This window comes from Eschrichtius robustus, chromosome 2 (assembly GCF_028021215.1).
Source record: "Eschrichtius robustus isolate mEscRob2 chromosome 2, mEscRob2.pri, whole genome shotgun sequence".
Taxonomy (NCBI): Eukaryota; Metazoa; Chordata; class Mammalia; order Artiodactyla; family Eschrichtiidae; genus Eschrichtius; species Eschrichtius robustus.
This window is the reverse complement of record NC_090825.1, coordinates 29593991-29616162: the sequence shown is the minus strand read 5'-3', so window position 1 is coordinate 29616162 and position 22172 is coordinate 29593991. Positions and strand designations below refer to the sequence as shown.

The 22172-nt window shown below is 35.1% G+C and overlaps 1 protein-coding gene across 2 annotated transcripts in view; it reads left to right on the top strand.

Moving 5' to 3' along the window:
• Positions 1-15870, top strand: part of NADK2 (NAD kinase 2, mitochondrial) — a 43880-nt gene extending 28010 nt beyond the window's left edge. Inside the window, exons 7-13 of one of the 2 annotated variants that reach the window (XM_068532361.1) lie at positions 854-932; positions 3905-3970; positions 5317-5412; positions 10536-10591; positions 10722-10775; positions 12920-13043; positions 15249-15870. In XM_068532361.1, the coding sequence (XP_068388462.1) occupies positions 854-932; positions 3905-3970; positions 5317-5412; positions 10536-10591; positions 10722-10775; positions 12920-13043; positions 15249-15387 (614 nt within the window). In that variant the 3' untranslated portion in view covers positions 15388-15870. The remainder of the gene's footprint in view (positions 1-853; positions 933-3904; positions 3971-5316; positions 5413-10535; positions 10592-10721; positions 10776-12919; positions 13044-15248) is intronic. The other variant, XM_068532363.1, reaches the window with a different exon arrangement.
• Positions 15871-22172: the final 6302 nt, after the last annotated feature.

Sequence of the window (22172 nt, the reverse complement as noted above, 5' to 3'; positions counted from 1 at the left end):
GACTTTTAAGCTTTGACTAAGGAAAAAAATGTGGAGGAGACAGAAAAGGGAACTTGTTCCATAGTGCTTGCCCAGCAGGAGATACTTGGGTGCAGTGAATCTGCTATTGGTGACATTGAGAGGAAGGGCCTGGCATTTCCATTTGGAGACTGGTAAAAGATAAAAAGTAAGAGAGACCATTTGAAGGTGACAATCACAAGTTTGATCCAGAAAGCAGTGGGAATTCTTTGGAGGATTTTGCGTGATGGAGTGATGTTTAAGTAATCATCAAGGAAGATTACTTAAGCTGTGCATACAACCTTATAGAGTAAAAAATAGATGACATTTTTTTAGGAGTCATAAAAGGAGATGTGGCTCTGTTCCTCCAGTGCTGCCATTGCTAAAAATCACTCTTGAGGTTTTCTATTTGAAAAAATAATCTGATTTTTAACATAACTGATTTGGTTTCCTATATGAGCCATTCATGTAATTTGCTGCTTAAATCCAGAATGGCTCTCCTTTGGAAGTACTTGATCATTTCTACTTCTGAAGCTTCCAGAGTAAAACTAAGTCAAGTGTGACCACGTGAATCTTATGCTATGGATGAATATATTTTATCACTCTTGAAAAATTGTTTCAAGAAGACCTAAGGTTTATTTTGGAGAGACAGGGGCTTCATTGCTTCATAATGTTTAGATGATTTTGTGGGTCTGTATTATGAATACTTTAAATATGATTGAATTTATATGTTAATAATGTTAAGGTATAGACACTATTAAGACAAATATGAATATATTAATGTTTTATAAAATTTATATGATAAAATTTCTAAAGTTTAAGGAGCTGTCTTGGATTTTTTTTCCATTACCTTCAGGGTTTGAGGCTTCTGGACCCCAGCTTTTGCCAGTGAGAGCGCTAAATGAAGTCTTCATTGGAGAGAGTCTATCATCCAGGTACTTTTAAACCTGTGATCTTGAGTTTGAAATTTAATATTTTAGTAATTTTTAAGCTATTTATTTCTACAACCTAAGATTTGTGAATGATTAAAATACTGTATAAGTAAGAGAAATGAATTATTTAATGAAATATTTCCAAACCTTTGTACATGTTAATACATGTTAAGAGGAAAGAAGGTGTTATTACCAAAAAATTTGTGAAACCCTAGGTTAAACAAAGTTATTCAGATTTCTTTACTGCAGTATTTCTCAGAGCCTTTAATCTATCATATAGGTGCTTTATAAATGTTTAAGAGAATGCTATATAGGCATACATTTGCAATTGATATAAAACATTGATCTTATAGACAGTCCATATTAAAATTGCCCTACTGACTGTCTTAATGTTTTTTAATGCTGATTTATTTGTTTGCTTGTTTTGGTCCAGGATGCAGTTAAGGAGAACACATTTGGCTATCATGGCCCTTTAGATTTAATTAAGAACAGTTCTTAGCCCCACCCCTGTTTTGTCATCTATGATTTTAACATTTTTGAATGGTCTAAGCCAATTGGTTTGCAGAATATTCCTTTTTTTAGATTTGTATGATTTTTTTTTCATCTCTGCACGATAAGATTCAGAATAAGCATTTTTGGCAAGTATACTACATAGGTAATATTGATCCTTCTTAGTGCAACATCATAAAGCAAGTGTATTGACAGCTTAAGATTTGTAACCATTATTACCAAAAATTAAGGTTAGTGAAGTTCTTTACTAGGAATATAAAAATACAGTATTTTATTACTGATAAAATCTATTTTGTGAGTGTTGAATATAATTTAGGCTTAAATTGTCAGTAGAATTTTTTTGCAAAAATTTTTTTGTGTGACACCAGTTACCAGTTATAAAGTGACTGCCATAATATAAAGTTAATTTAACTCTTGGTAGTATGTTAGAACTTTCCTTCTCATTTTTGTTGATGTAAGTGAATTAGGGGTGGAAGATAGAGATGAATCTATATCCTACTTTCCTGCTTCCAGAACCATGTGACCCTTTGAAGGTCACGTAATTGATTCCCTAGTTTACCGAGAGTTTCATATATTCTGAAATTCTCTTTATTATAAGTCATATCCTTTTATAGGAGGTTTAATTATGATGAGAAAAATTTGGCTTAAAAAGCCACATTTTAGCCAATAACTTAACTGAGGTAGGTAGTACTGAAGAGAACAAAGCCTTGATTCAACAGAATGATTTGAATGATCTTTTTGAGTTGTAATTATTTTGATTAATATAATTTTAAATTTATGCAATAAAATACATTGTGCACCCACTAGGGATATAAAGATGAATAAGGTAAAGATAGTGGTATCTCACATAAAGGTAGTAAAATACATAATTTAAAAATTATTAAAAGTAAAATGTATTCTTCAAAGAAATCAAATAAAAATATATTACTTAAAGAACTTTAAAATATGGTAAAATGTAAAGATGTATTTAATATAGTAAGACTTATGCAGCAACGGAAAAACTTTGTGTATAGCATATCAAGTTTGAAACAGCATGGAAATGAGTAATGGATACATTTGTGTCATAAGAGAGAAGGAAGAGAATGTAACTCTAATTAGTGATATAATCTAGTCATTATTGCTAAAGAGGCAGAAGAGAACAACAACTTCAAAATGAGATTGGAGGAGGTCTGCATTAAAATAAATAGATGACAAAGGTAAAGATGTTTTGTGAGTTTATGCTTAATTCTAGGGAAGCCATTTAATGGCTTACATTATTCTGTTTGTATTATTTTAAAGGTCATAACTTCTGAGAGCTTCTACTAGTGTTGCTTTATGATTTGTACTTACTAAAAAATAACTTATAAAAGGAGGAAAATTGGGGTCAATTGATAGATTTTTTGGAAATTCAGTGAAGTCCCATTAGGAGGTTTTAGATTGAATGCTTTTATTTTTTTGTGGTGGTTGTGGTTTGGTTGGTTTACCCCGATGTCTGATGCTTGTTCTTTTTGTGATCTTAGATGCCTCACCTGATATCTTTACTAAGATAAGGGCAGCAATGGGTTGGCTTCTGATGCTACTGAAAAAGATTTAACTACTGGAAATGTTAGAACTTATTTTTGAAGATTCTATGACATAGACCCTTAGGCAGAAAGGAAATGAACACTTATTGGATGCCTGCTATGTGTCAGGCACTGTGCATGCTGTATAAGTTGTCACATGTATGCTCATAGCAACTCTGTGAGAAAAGCAGTTGTATTTATCAGTGAAAAATTGAGATTTGGAGAATTCAAATAACTTGCCCAAGGTCATATATTTAGTTAATTAGCATCAGAACCATCATGTAAACCCAGAATTTCTGATTCCAGATCCTGTATTGAGTTGTCATGAAAACTTGTGAAGTATTGCCAATTTTTTGAACTGCCCCTGCCTGTACACGCCTTCCCACTGGCAGTGCTATCTCAAGGTCATCTTGTATTATTTCTTATATAGTATCTTGTTTACTGCTTAAAGCAGAAAACAGCACTCTAAATAGTTGGTAATTATTATTTACTTTAAAATTTCTGACCTACTTACTAGAATATGAAGGTCAAGAAGATCGTGTCTATTATGTTTGCCATTAAATCCCCAGTACCAACACAGTGCTTATTAAAACATATTAGGCACTTAATAATGTTTATGGAATGAATAAATATTGAGTCCTGCCAAATGTTATCATTATCTCCATTTTATAGGGAAGTCTGTGGCTCAGAGAAGTGAAGTAAATTGCCCCAAATCACACAATTAATAAATAACAGAGTCAGGGTAAGCCTGTGCTCTTCTTCAGTGTATACAGTAGAACTGTGGTCTTCCTGAAAACTGAAGTGCTTTGCTTGGAAAATATGAAGTGCAGCAATATTATTCCTGCCTCATTTTTAATGTTCTTAGACTTAAGAACATTTTAAAAGCCCAATTTTTTTTCTTTTCTCCTATTTGTTCTAACCTAGAATGTCTTATTCTTGGGCTGTAGCAGTGGACAATTTAAGAAGAAGTATACCCACTCTAAAGGGACTGTGAGTTTTATTGCTGCCTTAAAAAAATAATCTCCCTGAAGCCAAAATTCTATGAGTTGACTAATCCTGATAAACCTGCATGTGGGAATGACACTAAATTTGTTCATTGTTTTGGGCTCAACGTCTCTCACCTGACTATACTTTCCTTTCTCTTCACCTCTGCTTCTCTTCTATCCCCACTTACCTATAATCTCTGGTTCTATGTGATTCTGGCATAATAGCAGCCATTCCTATGGATTCAGATGGCTTGTCTGTGTATAATAGGCTCCTAATGTACCTAAAATTCCTAATTTTCTAGGAAGATATAACAAAGCTATGAAATAGATTAAATGTGAATATTAGGCTTGCTATCTTTTATTTTTGTAGAGAATGCTGACTTTAGAGAAAAAATGACATGGAGTTATATCATGTAAAACGTTCACAAACCAAGAGCTTGGCAGGAGAAAATGAAAGGGTTAGAATAAGAGATAAATTATCCACTGAATGTTAGTATTTGCAGGCATGTCTAATAATTGTCATTATTTTGAAAAGTTGTATTTTGTTAAGGGTTTATTTTAACTTTTTTATTTGCTGGAGAAAAGTAACCCATTGTTGACCAGTGACATCATTATTTTAAGATATAGTTCACAAAATAGGCTTTTACGTGTTTCAAAAGCTCTTTGAATAGTTGCAAATCATTTATACATTCATGCAGTTAAAGAATAGTGTCATTATTGCTGGTGTGAGAAGACTCAGTTAATTCCATATTTATTAAATAAGAAATATAAATCTTTAAAAAATTTACAGTTCTTGTTCCCTAGTTTCGTCCAGTGATCCAGGACTGGTTGAGATTTTTCTTTACAACTTCATTATCTCTGCTAGCTTACTAGCAATTCAAAAGGCACATTAGTATGTAACTTAAGAAACAAGAGTTTAGCAGAAACTATTGGTAACTTGAAGGATTAGATGCAGACTTAGATGTATCAAGGACTAGCTACCAAGAATGAAACTCCCCTAGGAATGGTATTTTCTTTTTGAATTCTGAAATAAGGTTCTGTATGTTTCCATAAAAGCAATAGCAGCAATGCTAGGTAAAACTTTACAAGAAGCTCCTGTTTGAAATGTTAAAGTATTGATAGAAAGGAGGCGCATATAGATCAGAGAGGGATGCAGACATGCAGATATTTAAAAAACTTTTTCACTTAATTAGTATTGAAATTAGCATCATGATGTGTGTGCCGACTAAGTCAGGTATGTCTGAGTCAAGCTGGCCTACTTAGATTTCATCAGCGCTGAAAGACTATGTTTATCTCATTTACCATGAGACATAAGTTCAGCCAATCCACTTTTATATTCTCAATTCACAGGGCTTCCTACTACGAGATTTCAGTTGATGACGGTCCGTGGGAAAAACAGAAGAGTTCAGGGCTCAATTTGTGTACTGGAACAGGATCAAAGGCCTGGTGAGTAACTTGGGATGTTGCTTATCAACTTTTGTGAAATACTTTAAGTATTGTAATTTAGTTGCTATCTCGTATCGGTGTATCTAAGGCCTCTAATACACAAGAGGTAGCTAGCTTGGTGTTATTATATCGGTTGGCTCAGTTTATGCTACACTCATTGATTGGGTCCAGGAGTCCAGCTTTGACTTCTTAGATTATAGTGCAGCCTGGATCTGGTCATTTTTTAGCTTCCCATACTAGGTTTGTAAAGAGAAAAAAGAAAATGAGAAATGTTTTTAGGGACTATATATTTTTAAAAATGAATATTTTAAGTAATAGTAAAGAAATGAAAACAAAGTACAGTACCAAAAAATACGCTGGAGGTTTGTGCATTCAAGACCTAACTGGAGATAACCTGGGACATCCTGCAACTTGTTTACCCTGTGACCTCTCTCTGGGAAGTCTCTTCTACTTCTTAGTACACACATGCACATGCCTCCCAGACCTTTATCTGTAGCTGTCTTCTCTTGAGTATAAACTCATATTGTAAACTTACCTACTATATAGGATGTTAATAACATTTCAAATTCAACACATTTAAAACTGAATTTATTGTCTTCAGTTGTTCTCCCCGTGTTCCCTGTCTTGCTTAATAGTATCACCCTTAACCTCGACTTCATATTCTCAGGAGAGCACATTATTCCTTAAAACCTTGTTCTTATCTTTGAGTCTCCCTTTTCTCCCCTATGCATTTACCAGTCTTTAAATCCTGTCAGATATAATTCAGAAGCTCTAGCCCCCTTTTTTAGTTTCTATTGCTATTTCTTTGGTATAGGGCCCCATCTTTTCAGTGAATATTCTTTGTGTCTCACACTTTATTCTTCAGGCTGTCATTCATACTACTACCACAGAGTAATATTTCTAAAATGTAGGTATATCTCACTATTTCCTTCTGTGCTTTAAAACTTTCATTGACTCCTATGTTCACATTGCTCAGACTGTCATATAAGGCCCTTTAAGTATGACCTGCTTGCCAGCCTACTCCTGCCTGACCCTAACCCATCACACTGGAGACACTGCAAGCTACTTGCAATTCTTAGCACAAGCCATGTTCTCTCTGGGCTTTTTGTTTTTGCTCAATGCAGCTTCTTCCTGCATTGAATGCCTGAACACTCTCCCCTTTCCATCCACTGGCTGAAAATTCCAATCTTCAAATGTCATCTTCTGTAGGAAACCTTTACTTAAGACCTAGTTCCTTTCATAAGCCTAATTAATTGATCCCCTTTTTTGCCCTTACCCAGCACTTTTTCCTCATCGCACTGTTATAGCACTTAGCACATTATTAGTTTCTGATAAGCTCATACCCAGTTAGTTTGAGCAACTTGAGGCACATGGGGTAGTGACTAGTGTTTTTTTTTCCTGCTTAATTTTTTGTGTGCATAGCACAGTGCTTAATACAAAGTCACTTAAATACTTTTTGAATAAATGACTACATGCTCACAAATACAGCTAAAACAGTGCTTATCAAACTGACTTTAAGTTTGGATGCTTTAAAATTGAGTTCTATTTCCCCTACCACACACTTTATAATTGAGTCCTGTGTTGATGTTGCATTTAAGTAAGTATGGCTGAGACTAGAATTTCAGTCTTCTCTGTGTTGCTTATTAAAGTCTGCTTTGTCTCCTGTGCTCTAGTATAGAACCAACTCTCTCTGTCTCTCTAACTATATCCTGTCCCTGCCACCTTGGTTAACTCAGTCTCTTTTCTTCTCTACTCAGCCCTATGTAGCTTACTTGCTTCTAACATGTTCTACTCTCCTCCCTGTTATAACTGATAATTCTTTCGTTACGATTGCATTTCCCATGTATCTTTTGATCCTTTTTCTCTTCAGAAAGTAGGGGGAGAAAAGAGAAGCCTAGGGGCCAGAGGGACTGAGGGAAAGTTATATGTTCTATATGTTAATAATTTCAACTTACTGCAGTACCATCTTTGAGCACTTTCTTTGTCCCAAGTAAGTATATTGTCTTATTTAAATTCTCAAAAATACTCTGGAATTAAGTGATTTTATTTTCATTAATAGAGTTTAAAAAGTCTCAGAAGTTGGCTCACTTGCCCAAAGCCATGTGGCTAATAAATGGTGGAGGCAGGATCTAAATTCTGGACTTAACTATAAGCTGTAGACCTCATGAGCCACAGAAGGAGGAAAAGCATGGACGGTCCCCTGTGGGAGGTTGTGAGACATGCTTAGAAGTGTTGCCCATGATAGCCACTCTTGTTCCTTTAGCTAGAGCTTAGTTACATGCTATGTGGCAAGAGGGGGTGGGAAATATAGCCTAATCATGTGTCTGGGGTCGGGGGGGGGAAGAGAGTTCAGGGATTAGCTATCCCATCTTTGCATTTCCAAAAATTCTTGCACAAGACATAGGATGTAATGGTTATGTTGCATAGCAAGTGTCTCTGCATTGTTGCATTCTCATCTCGGTCCTCTTCCCAGTGTGGAATGTGATCTGTAGCACACACCAGGAGAAGTACCACAGAGCGGGATTATTTATGTTTCCATGAGTTCTTAAGACTGTTGCCAGTCCTCCTCCTCCATACATTCTGTCCTCGCAGACTTAATTAAGGGTGAGGAGGTGTTCTTAAGAGAAAGTTTTACTAGCTGAGGAAGATATGAGACTCCTTGTCTTTCAGTTTGGTTGTCTTTAGTAGAAGTTATGTCCGGTTTCAAATCAGAACTCTTAGAAGGGTCAAGGTTGTAGATCTAAGAAAAAGTTGTTGTGTGCTAGCTAACACCTGCTTTGGCGCATAGTTTGTCTTTGATATAGAATGTAAACCACTCCTAAAGGTAGAGTGAATTGGCTGAGATTTAGATTACAACCACAGGAAATTAGTTTTAATTTAACCCCAATTCAGAGAACTTAGTTTGTGTTGATTTGTGGTATCTCTAATAAGTCATAGTTCTAGGAATGTTAGAGCATGTCTTATAAGACTTCTTTTCTCTTAAACTAAGTCTTATCTACAATAAGGAGATATAAGTCATTAATATCTTTTGCCCTAAACATATTTTAATTCAGTGGCACCCTAATAAAGAGCTTATTTTTATGTGACTTTTAATTTAAAGTATAATTCCGAAACAGTATCTTTCAGTAATGGGTATATTCAGAGGAATTAGAGTATAACTCATACATATTCCTTGCATTTGACATTTTCATTCAGTGTTGAGTTCTTGCTGTGAGCCAGGTAGTGCCCTAAGGGCCTTATGTCTTGTAGTGTGTGACAGTAATGCGAATGAGATAGGTTTTGTGAACCTCATACTAAACAATAAGAAAGTCAGAACACTCAAAGTATTTTGCTTTATACCACATAGTAAGTATGAGCAAAGGTACAGAGGCGAGAATGAGCCTGGGGTGTTTGGAATGTGAAATTGGAGGGCAGATAATGGTGAAAAATAGGAAAGGCAAGGGCTAGATTTTAGATTTTTTTAGCATAGGGGTATGGTCTGTGAATGACCCCAATTTTTTAATGTAAAAATTTGTGTATCTGCATTTTTCTTTAGAGAATGTCCAAAATGTTTTCATATTTCTCAAAATGTGGAGGCTACTGGATTAGAGGGTATACGGAGTATCTCTTATTCCTCCTCCTCAAAAATGTTAAGAGCCACTGAATTAGGTCTGGAGTTGTGTGACTATGCAACGTTGTTCCTGTTCACGTGGATTATCTACTGAGAAGAGTGAGAAGAGTTAGAGGCAGGAGAATTCCAAATTACCTGGAAGAGTTTTTTTTTTTTTAAACGTTTCCTTAACCATCTTTTTAGACCGCAGCACAGAGCTTCTTTTAAAAGTTATTCAGGGACTTCCCTGGTGGCGCAGTGGTTAAGAATCTGCCTCCAGTGCAGGGGACACGGGTTTGAGCCCTAGTCCGGGAAGATCCCACATGACGCACAATAACTAAGCCTGTGCGCCACAACTACTGAGCCTGCGCTCTAGAGCCCACGAGCCACAACTACTGAGCCTGTGTGCCACAACTACTGAAGCCTGTGCACGTAGAGCCCGTGCTTCTCAACAAAGACAAGCCACCCCAATGAGAAGCCTGCGCACCGCAGTGAAGAGTAGCCCAGCTGGCCGCAACTAGAGAAAGCCCACGCGCAGCAACGAAGACCCAACGCAGCCAAAAATTAATTAATTAATTAATTAATTTTAAAAAAAGTTATTCATGTTTGTGTTAACGTTTGTTCCTAAGTGGTTAAGCAAGGCATCTTGCTAGTAAAAGATTTCTCATCTTCAGAAACTATTTTATAATTTGAAGAAATACACATTTTAAAATATGTGAAATAATACAAAGAGTATACAACAAAAAGTTAGTCTCTTTCATTTCATATCTCTAGTACTAATCTCCAGATATAACCACTCTGTATATGCATATATTTTTTTAATATAAGTAAAACAGGTAAGTTTTATATATATATGCACACATACATACCATATAATGCTTTTGATTTTTTAACTTAACATATTGTTATCTTTCCATTATCAGTACATATAGTTGTATTTTAGCCTTTTTAATATCTACATAGTATTCTACTGAGTGGCTATAATATAATTCATTTACCCAGCTTCCTATGGTTTTGCTATTATGTGCTTCCCAGTTGTTTTGCTATTATAAACAGTGCTTCAGTAAATATCCTTGTATTTGTCTTTGTGTATTATATGTACAAATATATTTTAGGATAAACTACTAGATTGAAGAATATGTTCATTTGAAATCTTAATAGAGCAGAATTGCCCTCCAATTGCAATTTCTATAATTCCATTAGTATATGAGAATACTTCTTTTCCCATACCCATGTCAATACATTGTCAGTTTTTAATCTTTAAAATCTGAGAAAAATCTTGTTTTAATTTGTATTTCCTCAAGTATGAGTAAGATTGAACATTTTTTTCATATAGACCCATGAACTATTTGCCCATATACTTTGCCCACTTTTTAAAACTGTATAAGGTGGCTCTTGTCTTTTGGTCATTTTTTTTTTTTTCCCCTGATAATTTCTAAGAGTTCTCTGTACATTAAGTAGATTATTCCTTTTTCATTTTTCATATGTTTTTAGAACTAAAATAAGAAAAGATGTATATGGTGTTTGTTTCTAGGTCATTCAATATTAACAGGGTTACACCTCAGGCTGTGGAAGATGTTCTAAATATTGGTGAGTACCAAATAGCTCTTATATGTTACTATTATAATATGCTAAATATATTTCATTGTATGTTAGCTGTATTGTACATTATAAAATATTTTATTTAATCAAGATATTTCCCCCTTTCCTTTTTCAATAGCAAAACGACAAGGAAATTTAAGTCTTCCATTGAACAGAGAATTTGTAGAGAAAGGTCAGTGACCAATGATCATAACCACTAACACTTTCAGTTAAGTTCTGTTCATATTTTGAGGATGTTATTGTGAAGTGTACTTGTCTAATTAAGCAAAGCGTAGTACTTTTTTGACTCAAACATGCTCTTAATATATACCCCTTAAAATGTATTTTAAACAATAAAAAGTTTAAAGCTGGAATTTTATATTATGATTTTTGTCAACCATGGAAATGTAACCTCTGTGTCAAAACAGTGTGACTGCAAACATGTCCTGGGGGATAGGAAAATGTAGGAAAATACACATCTGGAAATTAGGAAATGCACACCTAAACACAGTGTGCCATTAATATCCTCTAAATGAGAAGGAATTCACTGAGCTCTGATTGCTTACCTTCACGTTCACTAAAATGTTCTCTTTAACCTTCTCCTATATATTCCTGCCCAGTTATTTCAGGGTTCCTTTAAGAGAACCAGCACAGTTGGAGAAAGGATACTGATCAGCGAATTTGAAGACCTAGGTTCCAATCCCAGACCAACCACTCACTGTGAAACGATGGGCAAGACTTTCTTTGCTCCTCTGCTTCCTCAACTGTGGAATGAGAGAGTGAATGTAGATTGCTGGGGCATAAGAATTTTTCAAATTTATTTGTTAAATTTTTTTTTTTAAATATTTAAATTCGTAAACTGAAAACCACAATCATTTGATTTGCATATGAAATTTTAACACACTAAAGTCTACTCATCTGCTAGGATCATTTTCAAAAGTATGGACCTCAAACTAAAGCTAAATCGTGCTGTCTCTTTAATTGAAGAGTATCCTAAGATTTCAAGGTAAATTATTTTTAAAAAACAACAAAAAATCCAAACTTGTTTATAGTTGCATCTGTTTACCTGTGCTGCAGCTGTCATCCATAAACATTTGAATTTGAGAGTTATCAGAACAGACATGTTCTTACTGGTCGCTTTTAAAATGATTTAGCGATACATGATAGAATATATTAACAGTGTGAGTTCATTTTATTTATATATTTTGGATTCTCATAAGACTTTCTTTGTTGGGGAGATAGTTTGTCTTTAAAATATAGTTTGTAAACAGGACTAAATCTCTTGCGGTTACTTTCAGCTCTCTAAAATGGACTGTTTTCTCCCTTTCTCAATTTGAGACCTAAAAGATTATTTTAATCATGGCTTTGAGCTAGAATTAGTGTTAAATCTGCATCAAAGAAAGGAAAGTTAGGCATTTATAGTAATTGGTTCTTCATTATATAATTTAACTTAAAACATAATGTGTATAAAACAACTGAAATTTATATCAGGTATACAAATTAAGGGTATATATAAAATACAGTGATTGATTTTTCTTTTAATAAACATACTGCTTTACTGAATGAATATTATTCCTTTGAAGATTTGACTATCTTCAGAAGCAATAGTGAACGCCAATGGTGCAGTCACTGTTACAGACACTTCATTTAATTCAAATGAAATTTTGGTATATAAGGTAGATTATCTAATAGTCTTGCAATGTCTTTTAATGCGGTGCTCAACTAAATGTTCTTTCAAGCCCAGTTTCTTTGTACAGTTGTTTTTAACCAGTTTGTGCTCTGCATGCCAACTCTTGTGTGCCTCTTGGTTAGAGAGAAAGCAGATCCAAAAGACTTCTAGAAATATCTTGAGTAATAGCAGTTTCATTAGAGAAAGCATATTGCCTGCCATTGTTTGAGACTGAATTTTGTATCAAAACTATTAACTTATACTTATGAACTCTTTGGCGTGGTATTTTGGAAAGGAACTTATTAGCAAGAGATTATGGCAACTTAAGGTGCATTTTCGAGTGCCTCAAACTAGTTTCTCTTTTTTTTGTTTGATTACTAGCTTTACAGGTCCCCCCAAGCCCGCCCAATGCACCGATTTCCGCTATATTATGGGTCATGCAGGCGTCTGGGGCGGGTCTTGGAACACAGTCCTCATTTATAAGCGTTGTTTTGTTGGTTTTTTTTTAATGGAACGTGTTGTGAGTTCCAAGAAACTTGCTGCCCACCAGACCTTTGGAATAGAACTGTGCTTGTAAATTGGGGATGGCATCCATTTTCATTTTGCACTTCTCAGAAGTGACTGTCTTTCCATCGAATGTGCTAATATTTGTTTTTTTTCCTTTATAGTAACAAATGAATATAATGAATCGCTGCTCTACAGTCCAGAAGAACCAAAAATACTTTTCAGTATTCGAGAACCAATAGCAAACAGAGTTTTTTCAAGCAGTCGTCAGCGTTGTTTCACCTCAAAGTAAGCTTCCAGAGTTGTCTTGTGGCTGTTTTCCTCCCTTGTAATTATAAAGCACAGTTGGCTTTAAAAGTGTTCAATTTCATTAAATTCACTCCTTCAAACTTAATCTAGCAGGGAAAGTAGAACCTGCAGAACTAAAGAGGTGTCATGCTAACCTGGCTACAGTAATATTTTGTCTAAAACTTAGGGTTCCATTTTAGAGAAACTAAAATTTAAGTTAATAGAAAGGAGAGCATAGTTATTTAATTGGGTGATGTGGGCTTGTTTGTTTGTTTACTCTAGTAAGACACAGTAAGATCATATAATCACGTCAAAAGAAACTGACTGGAAAGCAACTTTTTTTTTCATATGCTGTGGCATAAAAGCAGGACATGCATTCATTACAAAGTCTAACCTGTACAGCAATATAACTTTAGAGTAGGATTCATTGCTTTCAGCTTTTCCCTAAAAGTGAATCCCCCCCATCCCCACATTTATTAAATTTGCCTTGGATTCTTTTTTGAGGGGAAGAGGATATACAGAAATGTTTGTAATTTCTTATTTTGTAAAGGTTGCCCAATTTTCCAAACTAACAAGAAAACCTACTATAATTCTGAAAATCTGTCATCTATATCATGGCAAGCAAAGAACAGTTTAATTACAAATCGCTGCTTATAGTGTGCATATAGTCTTTTGAAAATACACAACTGAATTTTTCCAGGAAAGACACAAAAAAGGAAACTCATCATACTTAAAAATGACTTTATCATTTGAGAGTTAATTTTGATTAATCAACGAATCTATACGCAGTTTGGGTGAAACTATAAAGATTCATTTAAATGTTTGCTCATATAAGTAGGAGAATAGCTTTATGACTTTGGTGGTTGGAAAATATTTCTTAGCAACAAGATTGATAAATTGAACTACATTAGAGTTAAGAACTTTTGTTAATCAAGACACCATTAAGAAAATAAAAAGGCAAGCCACAGAGTGAGATAGTCTAGCAATGGACTCATATCCAGAATATATTTTAAAAATTCCTACAAGTCAATAAGAAAAAGACAGGCACCCCAGTAGAAAAATGGCTGAAAGTCATGGACAGGCATTTCACAAAAGAGAATATCCAAATGGCTGATAAGTATATGGAAAAATATCCTTGACCTTATTATTCATCTGAGAAATACAAATTAAAACTACATAATATGATACCACACACACCAGAATAGCTAAAATACCAGTATTGATAAGGTGAAGCAAGTGGAACTTTTATGTACTACCATTAGGAATAGTTTGGAAACTTGTTTGGCAGTTACCTACCAAAGCTGAATATAGCGCATGCAGTGACCCAGTAACTCTGCTCCAAGATATATATCCAGCAGAAATGTATACACTGACAAGAAATGTGTGCACCAAAAGACATGCTGAAGAATATTCATAGTAGCACTATTCCCAATAGGTAAAAACCCAAATGTCCATGAATAGTAGAAGAGATACTTAAATTTGGGTATTTTTGTACAATGCAAGTGTTTTCAGTTTCAGACAGCAATGAAAATGAACACACGGCTGCTACAGGTAATAACATGGATGATTTCACAAACATGCTATTGAGCAAAAGAAGCCAGACACAGGCATACCTATTGTGTTCTTCCATTTATATAAAGTTCAAGAATAGACAAAACTATTACTACTATGGTGATTGAAATTAGGATAGTGGATATGCTTGGGAAGGGGGTGCTGTGGGTAGAGACTGGGAGATGGGAGTAAGAGCAGTGAGGGAGCTTCTGGGGAGCTGGGTAACAGTTCCTAATTTGGGTGTTGATTACGCAAGTGTGTTCATTGAGCTGTACCCTAATAATTTGTGCCTTTTCTATATGTTGTACGTAAATAAAAATTCTACATGAAAATAGTTACCTTCTTGCTCACTACTTAAAATACTTGTAATAACTCAACATTCAAAAGCCTATGAATTCCATCTGAACTTGTTCACTGATAAATGTTTGGGTGAATGGAGCTCTCCTGAACATTTAAGTTTTGAGATTTTTTTGATAATGTACCCACATATTCACATAGTCACTAATTCTCTCATACCAAAGAGCAACTTGATGTTTAAAATCAAGGCCAAATGATCTATCTGCCAATTTAGATGAAAATGAAGTGTTTTAAAGAAACTGTAATTTAGGATTAAGAAAAGTGTTAATATTTAATGAGATGTTTCTTTCTGCTTAGGGTTTGCGTTCGTTCTCGTTGTTGGGATGCCTGCATGGTTGTAGATGGAGGAACTTCCTTTGAGTTTAATGACGGAGCAATTGCTTCAATGTTGATCAATAAAGAAGATGAGCTTCGAACTGTCCTTCTAGAACAGTGAAGGATTTCCTCAGATGACAATTTGATTACTGGAAAAAATAGTTTTACTGTGGAAACAGACTGCCAGTCATAAGGCTACATTTTTTGGTTATTGTTGAGACTGGTTGGCCTTGGGCTCAAAGGTGATCAAGAAAGAGATTTGTATTATTCTTCTGTTGGATTCTGATGGAAAAGATACTCACTGTGTAAGAAAATGGATGGACTAAATTGATTAGAATTCATACCAGTGAAATTTCTGTAGTGCTTACAATTGGTTTCCAAGAGTGCTGATATCTTTAAATTTAGAGAGGTAGGCTCCAATAAAAGATTAAATGTTTAGGATTTGGAATTTAACTGTACAAGCTTTTTTTCCTTCCTTTTCCTCCTGACTTTGTGTAATTGGTCAGACCAAACACATCTCATTTGATTAGTGTTTTTTTATAGTACCTAAAAGTCAAGATTTTTTAAAAGATTTGATGATGGAGAATTTTGATAAATCCTGACATTGACCTAATTGAAGTAGGTAAATGTTTTTTATATGCTAAGAGTTTTCTAATTTCAGAACACAATGATATTGTTATGACTATTGATTTAAAAAATTCAAACAATCATTTTTGAAATTATTTATAGATGTTTTCATTTAATTGACTGTCAGGTTAATTTTGACAGTGCTGGGTGAAATATATCTGGACAAAATCATGACACCGTTTCAAATGTATTAATTATCCAATAACTATTTTAGGTCTTAGGTAATTTTTTTTTTAATGATTTGAGTGTCTAATAAAGTTCTTCCTTATTTACAACTATCTAACATGGATTCAAAGAGTAAAAGGATGAACTAATTAGACATATTCTATTAGGAGTTTGGTAGAACCGTTTAAAAAATATTTTCATCTAGTGTAGGAGTATTGTCAGAAAGAAAATGGATTATTTAATAAATATGCAAAACACTTTAGTTTTGGAATTGCCTTACTTATTATCATGGTAGTTTTCACCTAGCTCATATTCCAAGTTTTACACATTAGCTTTGGAGGATAAAATGTTATGGCTTTTCTTTTTTTCCCGTTAAGACAGTTTCTTTACCTAATTCCTGATCTACTTATAAGTAATCCTAGAATTATCACAGAAAGTACCTCTTGCTGCATCATGAGACAATTGGTATTCTCATTCCAGTTATTCAAAGTTGTATTTTTTTTTTTTCACTTGCTGTTAAAAGCTTTTCTTCAATCACTGAAATATTTATTGAATAGCCACTCTGTGCCATGTACTGTGTCAGGTGCTAGATATACATTGGTAAAGTAAACAGACTCTATCGTATAGAACTTGAGTCTAGTGAGCTCAGAAGTAAATTCTGTGAAAGCTAGGATGTATTATAATCAAATTGAGTGCTCTTAGTTCTGGCAACAATTATCATGTTCTTGTCAAAATTTTTATATAAATGTTACTATACAAAGATAATCTAAGTTTTGTTGTATATCCAGAACAAGAATCTGGTTTTTTTTCCTTAGTTAAGAGTACCTGCATAGACACTAATAGCAAGGAGTTTACGTGATGCATACAATAAAAATTGGTGTTTTCCCAGAGATGGATCTAATTTCTTGTTTGATTTAAAAATGATATACTTAAGATGCCACTTTAGAAAGAAGTGAAATTCCACACTATAGAAACTCCCTAACAGGTTTAAAATACCTTTTTGACAAAAATGCCAACTCCATCTTTAATATCAAGGAAATCTGATTGTCCAAAATGGTACCAGAGATCTGTTTAATATGTAACATATTAATAGGTAACCTGCTATGTAAAATTGTTCATAAGCCATGTTTTAAAGGTTTTAAAAATAATGTGCTTCATTTGTGATATAACTTCTAACATTTCTGCTCTGTGGTGGGGATTTATTTGTAAGAGATGATGAGAGGCAAAGGATGTTTGAATAGCAAAAATGTTTTTATGAATGAGTTAACCTTTTCATGGCAACTACATGTGAATAAAATTAAACCATTGTCATCTTTTCTTTTTTAGTTCATTTCTTTAGCTCTTATGGGTCATTATTTGAAAACCAGATTTCCCCAAAATGTTATGTTTCAAGAGTTTTTTCCCCACTGCTATGTATTATTCTGTGCGCTTTGACTTCATTCCCTGCTAATGTGACACAGTGCTTCATGGTAAATGTAGACTCCAGATAATTTTGAGTTAATATTTTTGATGCTCTGTATGTATTTATATTCATGGCCCTAGTAAATCAAATCATATTACATGAACTGCTGAACTAGAAAGAGGAATTATTTCAAATGTAGTTTATTCTTGTTAACATTAAAAATAACCATGAAGGATTAGTGTACTGTAAGTCAATAAGAAGGCTTATATAAGTTTTCTACATGAAGGAAGGTATAAAGAGTATTTTTTTTAAGTGTATGGGCTTTATTTTATGATAAAATTTTTGGAAAATTACTGACTAACCAAGGAGGAGCTAAAAGGAAAAAATAGAAAAGAATGTTTTAGGTGTTAATTTGAATATTTTATAGGATAGCAAAGGCATGGATTATAAATAATTTTGTTCTCCCGTTTTAAAAAATCAAACATCGACAGTGAAAAAAATTTTTCAAAACTTGGGATCCTGAAAAGACTGTTGAAGAGATCTATCTGAACAGTACACAGCTTTTTATACCAGTAGATTGTGAGTTCACTGGGAGTAGGGATTATGAGTTCTGATTTGTACCTTCTCCCAATGAATACTTGAAACTGGCATAGCTAGAGAAGAAATTGCCTATTATGATAATAAATAATGGTTTTACTCTGCTGAAACAACATTGTTAGGGAGTCTGTGTGTGTTTGTTGGGGGGTGATGTATGGATAGTTGAAGTAAGTAGGACAGTATTTGAGAAACAGGTTTTTACAAACCGTTTTTTTTTAATTTTATTTTTTATTTTTTAAATTTTTTAAAAAATTTATTTACTTTTGGCTGCGTTGGGTCTTTGTTGCTGCGCGCGGGCTTTCTCTAGTTGCAGCGAGCGGGGGCTCTCTTCGTTGCAATGCGCAGGCTTCTCATTGCGGTGGCTTCTCGTTGCGGAGCACGGGCTCTAGGCGCGCAGGCTTCAGTAGTTGTGGCTCGTGGGCTCTAGAGTGCAGGCTCATTAGTTGTGGCGCATGGGCTTAGCTGCTCCATGGCATGTGGGATCTTCCCGGACCAAGGCTCGAACCTGTGTCCCCTGCATTGGCAGGCGGATTCTTAACTGCTGCGCCACCAGGGAAGCCCTCAAACCATTTTTTTAAATGTATCTCTCCCAACTGCAACTTTTTTCTTCCCTACACTTATTTTCTTTAAACGACTGAAGAGAGCTTGAATGATTTGTCAGGTTGTCACCATACTAGACTGGTTCTTCTTGGCTTTCACAAGAAAATAATCTATTTAAAATACCTTTGGTGATTAAGCTTTGTTACATAGCTATTTCCTCCTGCCTCAGATCTTTTCTTCAAAACATCATTTTTTTTAATGTCTTTTTTTTTAAAATTTATTTTATTTTTGGCTGTATTGGGTCTTAGTTGCAGTGCATGGGCTTCTCATTGCAGTGGCTTCTCTTGTTGCGGAGCATGGGCTCTAGGCGTGCGGGCTTCAGTAGTTGTGGCACGTGGGCTCAGTAGTTGTGGCTTGCGGGCTCTAGAGCTTATGCTCAGTAGTTGTGACACACGGGCTTAGTTGCTCCACGGCACGTGGAATCTTCCCGGACCAGGGCTCAAACCCGTGTCCCCTGCATTGGCAGGTGGATTCTTAACCACTGTGCCACCAGGGAAGTCCAAAACATCATTTCTTGATGAAATGATTCTTCACAAAATCATTCTGTTAGGTTGGCCAAAAAGTGCCTTCGGTTTTTAAGTAAAAATAAAAGACACAGTTTTCATTTTCACCAAGAACTTTATTGAACAAGGTATTCATCCTTTTGTTCCACTACCTTCTGCTATTTTCAGGCAACTTCATAATTCTGTCTTCCCAAAACTTTTTATCTTTTTGAGCAAAGAACTGTTCCAGGTGCCTTTTACAGTCTTCCAGGAATGGAAATTTTTTCCATTAAGAGACTTTTGTAAAGACCGAAATAAATGGAATTCCGAAGGTGCAATGTCTGGTGAATACAGCAGGTGAATCAGAACTTCCCAGCCAAGCTGTAACAGTTTTTGCCTGGTCATCGAAGAGACATGCAGTCTTGTGTTATTCTGATGGAAGATTATACGTTTTCTGTTGACTAATTCTGTATGCTTTTCGAGTGCTGCTTTCAGTTGGTCTAACTGGGAGCAGTACTTGTTGGAATGAATCATTTGGTTTTCTGGAAGGAGCTCACCATAGAGGACTCCCTTCCAATCCCACCATATACACAACATCACCTTCTTTGGATGAAGACCGGCCTTCGGTGTGGTCGTTGGTTCGTTTCCCCCACGATCTCTTCTGTTCCATATTATTGTACAGTATCCACTTTTCATCACCTGTCACAATTTGTTTTAAAAATGGAATAGTTTTCATTACATTTCTGTAGAGAATTGCATACGGAAATAGGGTCTAGAAGATTTTTTTTTCACTTAACTTATGTGGAACCCAAACGTCAAAGCGATGAACATAACCAAGCTGGTGCAAATGCTTTTCAACACTTGATTTGGATATTTTGAGTATGTCAGCTATCTCTCGCGTCGTATAACATTCGTTGTTTTCAATTAATGTCTCGATTTGATCGCTGTCACGTTCAACTGGTCTACCCGACCGTGGAGCATCGTCCAGTGAGAAATCTCCAGCACGAAACTTTGCAAACACTTTTGACACGTTCGATCAGTCACAGCACCTTCTCCATACACTATGCAAATGTTTTTTGGCGTTTCAGTTGCGTTTTTACCTTTCTTGAAATAATAAAGCCTAATAATATGCCGAAAATGTTGCTTTTTTTCTTCCATCTTCAATATAAAAATGGCTACAGAAAAATTCACCAATTTTGATGTCCTTTTTTAAATGCAGGGTAATATGACAGCTCGCATACAATCTAACAAAATTGTTTCAAATGATGTTAAAGACAACTAAGTGCTACTAGAGCCATCTTATGGAAAAAACCGAACAAACCTTTTGGCCAGCCCAATATTAATCTTTTAAGTATTTCCATTAGTCTTTTAAATGGGTTGTGGATTATCCACTTTACATGAGTAAATAGTTTTGAGTAAAAAGGCATTTTAAAAGCCAATGTAATATACACCAATATGTATAAAACAGATAACCAATGAGAACCTGCTGTATAAAAAATAAAACTTTTTAAAAAGCCAATGTAAATGACTATGGCCAGTTTTTGCTTAAAAGACAATATAAATGCATGGTAATGGTTGGGATATGATACATTCCAGTGTGCCTATTAATTTTAAAATGTATGGCTATGGAAAAAGCCTGCCTTACTGTCTCTCATCAATCACAGCCCCTGCCATCTGAAGACCTTAAAATATAGTGATCTTAATGCTCAAATATGCAAGGTAGATGTTTTGATATTTGGCTTAAGGAATACCAAAATATCAGCATTTTGATATTTAGATTCACTAAAAAGTAAAAATAAATATTAAAGAAAACAAATCCATAAAATAAGTTTAGTATAGGCTTTAGGGCTTCAACCTGTATTGTAAGGAGCTAACCTCTTGGTGAAAAGAGCTTTTTGACTTCCTGGGACATTAGGCCAGGTGGGGATGGGAGAGAGGAGGTTGCCTTTTTGTTTATTCCAAGGTTAGGGTAGCCAGTGGAAAGGTGTTTCTTTCTAGTTTTCCTGGACTACTTAGTGCCTTTCCTCATGCCTGTACCTCCCCCGTCCTCTACATTGTACATTGTTAGTCAATGTTGGATTGTAATTGAGTTCACCATGATAGAAGGTACATAAGTCACGTTACCCAGAAATAAAAATTTTGCATTTGGCCAGACTTTACATAATATCTTGGGAACTTGCGGCTAGGGTATAGGAGAAAAATCAAGGGCCATAGGCAGATGTTAATATCATAAAAAGAATGACAGCCAGATGTTATGTGCCTCTTGAAGGAAGACTAATACTACCTATCAAGTATCTCCTTGCTAAAACAAAAAACATTGATAGGCAAAGCCTCTAGATCAGGGTCTCTCAACACTGACACTTGAGGTTTTGGATCAGATCATTCTTTATTGTGGGAGCTGTCCTAGATACTGTAGGATGATTAGCAGCATCCTTGGTATACAAGTGCTAGACGCCAGTAGCGCCTCTCTACTTGCGACAACCAAAACTGTTTTCAGATGTTACCAAATGTCTCTCGGGTAGCAAAATCACTCTTGGTTAGGAGCCTTTTGCTGCTAGATCTAACTACCAGTTTATGGAAATAGGGGACAGATTAACCTGTTGAACATTATTCCAGGGATTGATCACATCTGCAAAATCCAGAATGTGGAACACTGGACAAAAAAACCTAGTTTCTTCAATAAATAAATTGTAAGGATAATAAAGAAGGGGAACTCTAAGATTAAGAGACTTGAGGAAATGTCAATGTCAACCAAATGCAATGCATGAACCATGTTTGGAGCCTGATCAAAACAAACCCATGTAAGAAAACACTTCCAACAGCTAGGGAACTTTCAACACCATCTCCGTATTTAATGTTTCAGAATTAATTCAGGAGGGTATCTTTTAGAGGTAGATACTGAACTATTTATGATGTCAGAGTTCTGGGTTTTGCATCAAAATAATCTGTGAGCCTAAGTGTGGTACGTGTGGGGTGGGGGAGATGGATGAGATGATGGATGAAATGAGATTGGCCATGAGTTAATGACCTTTG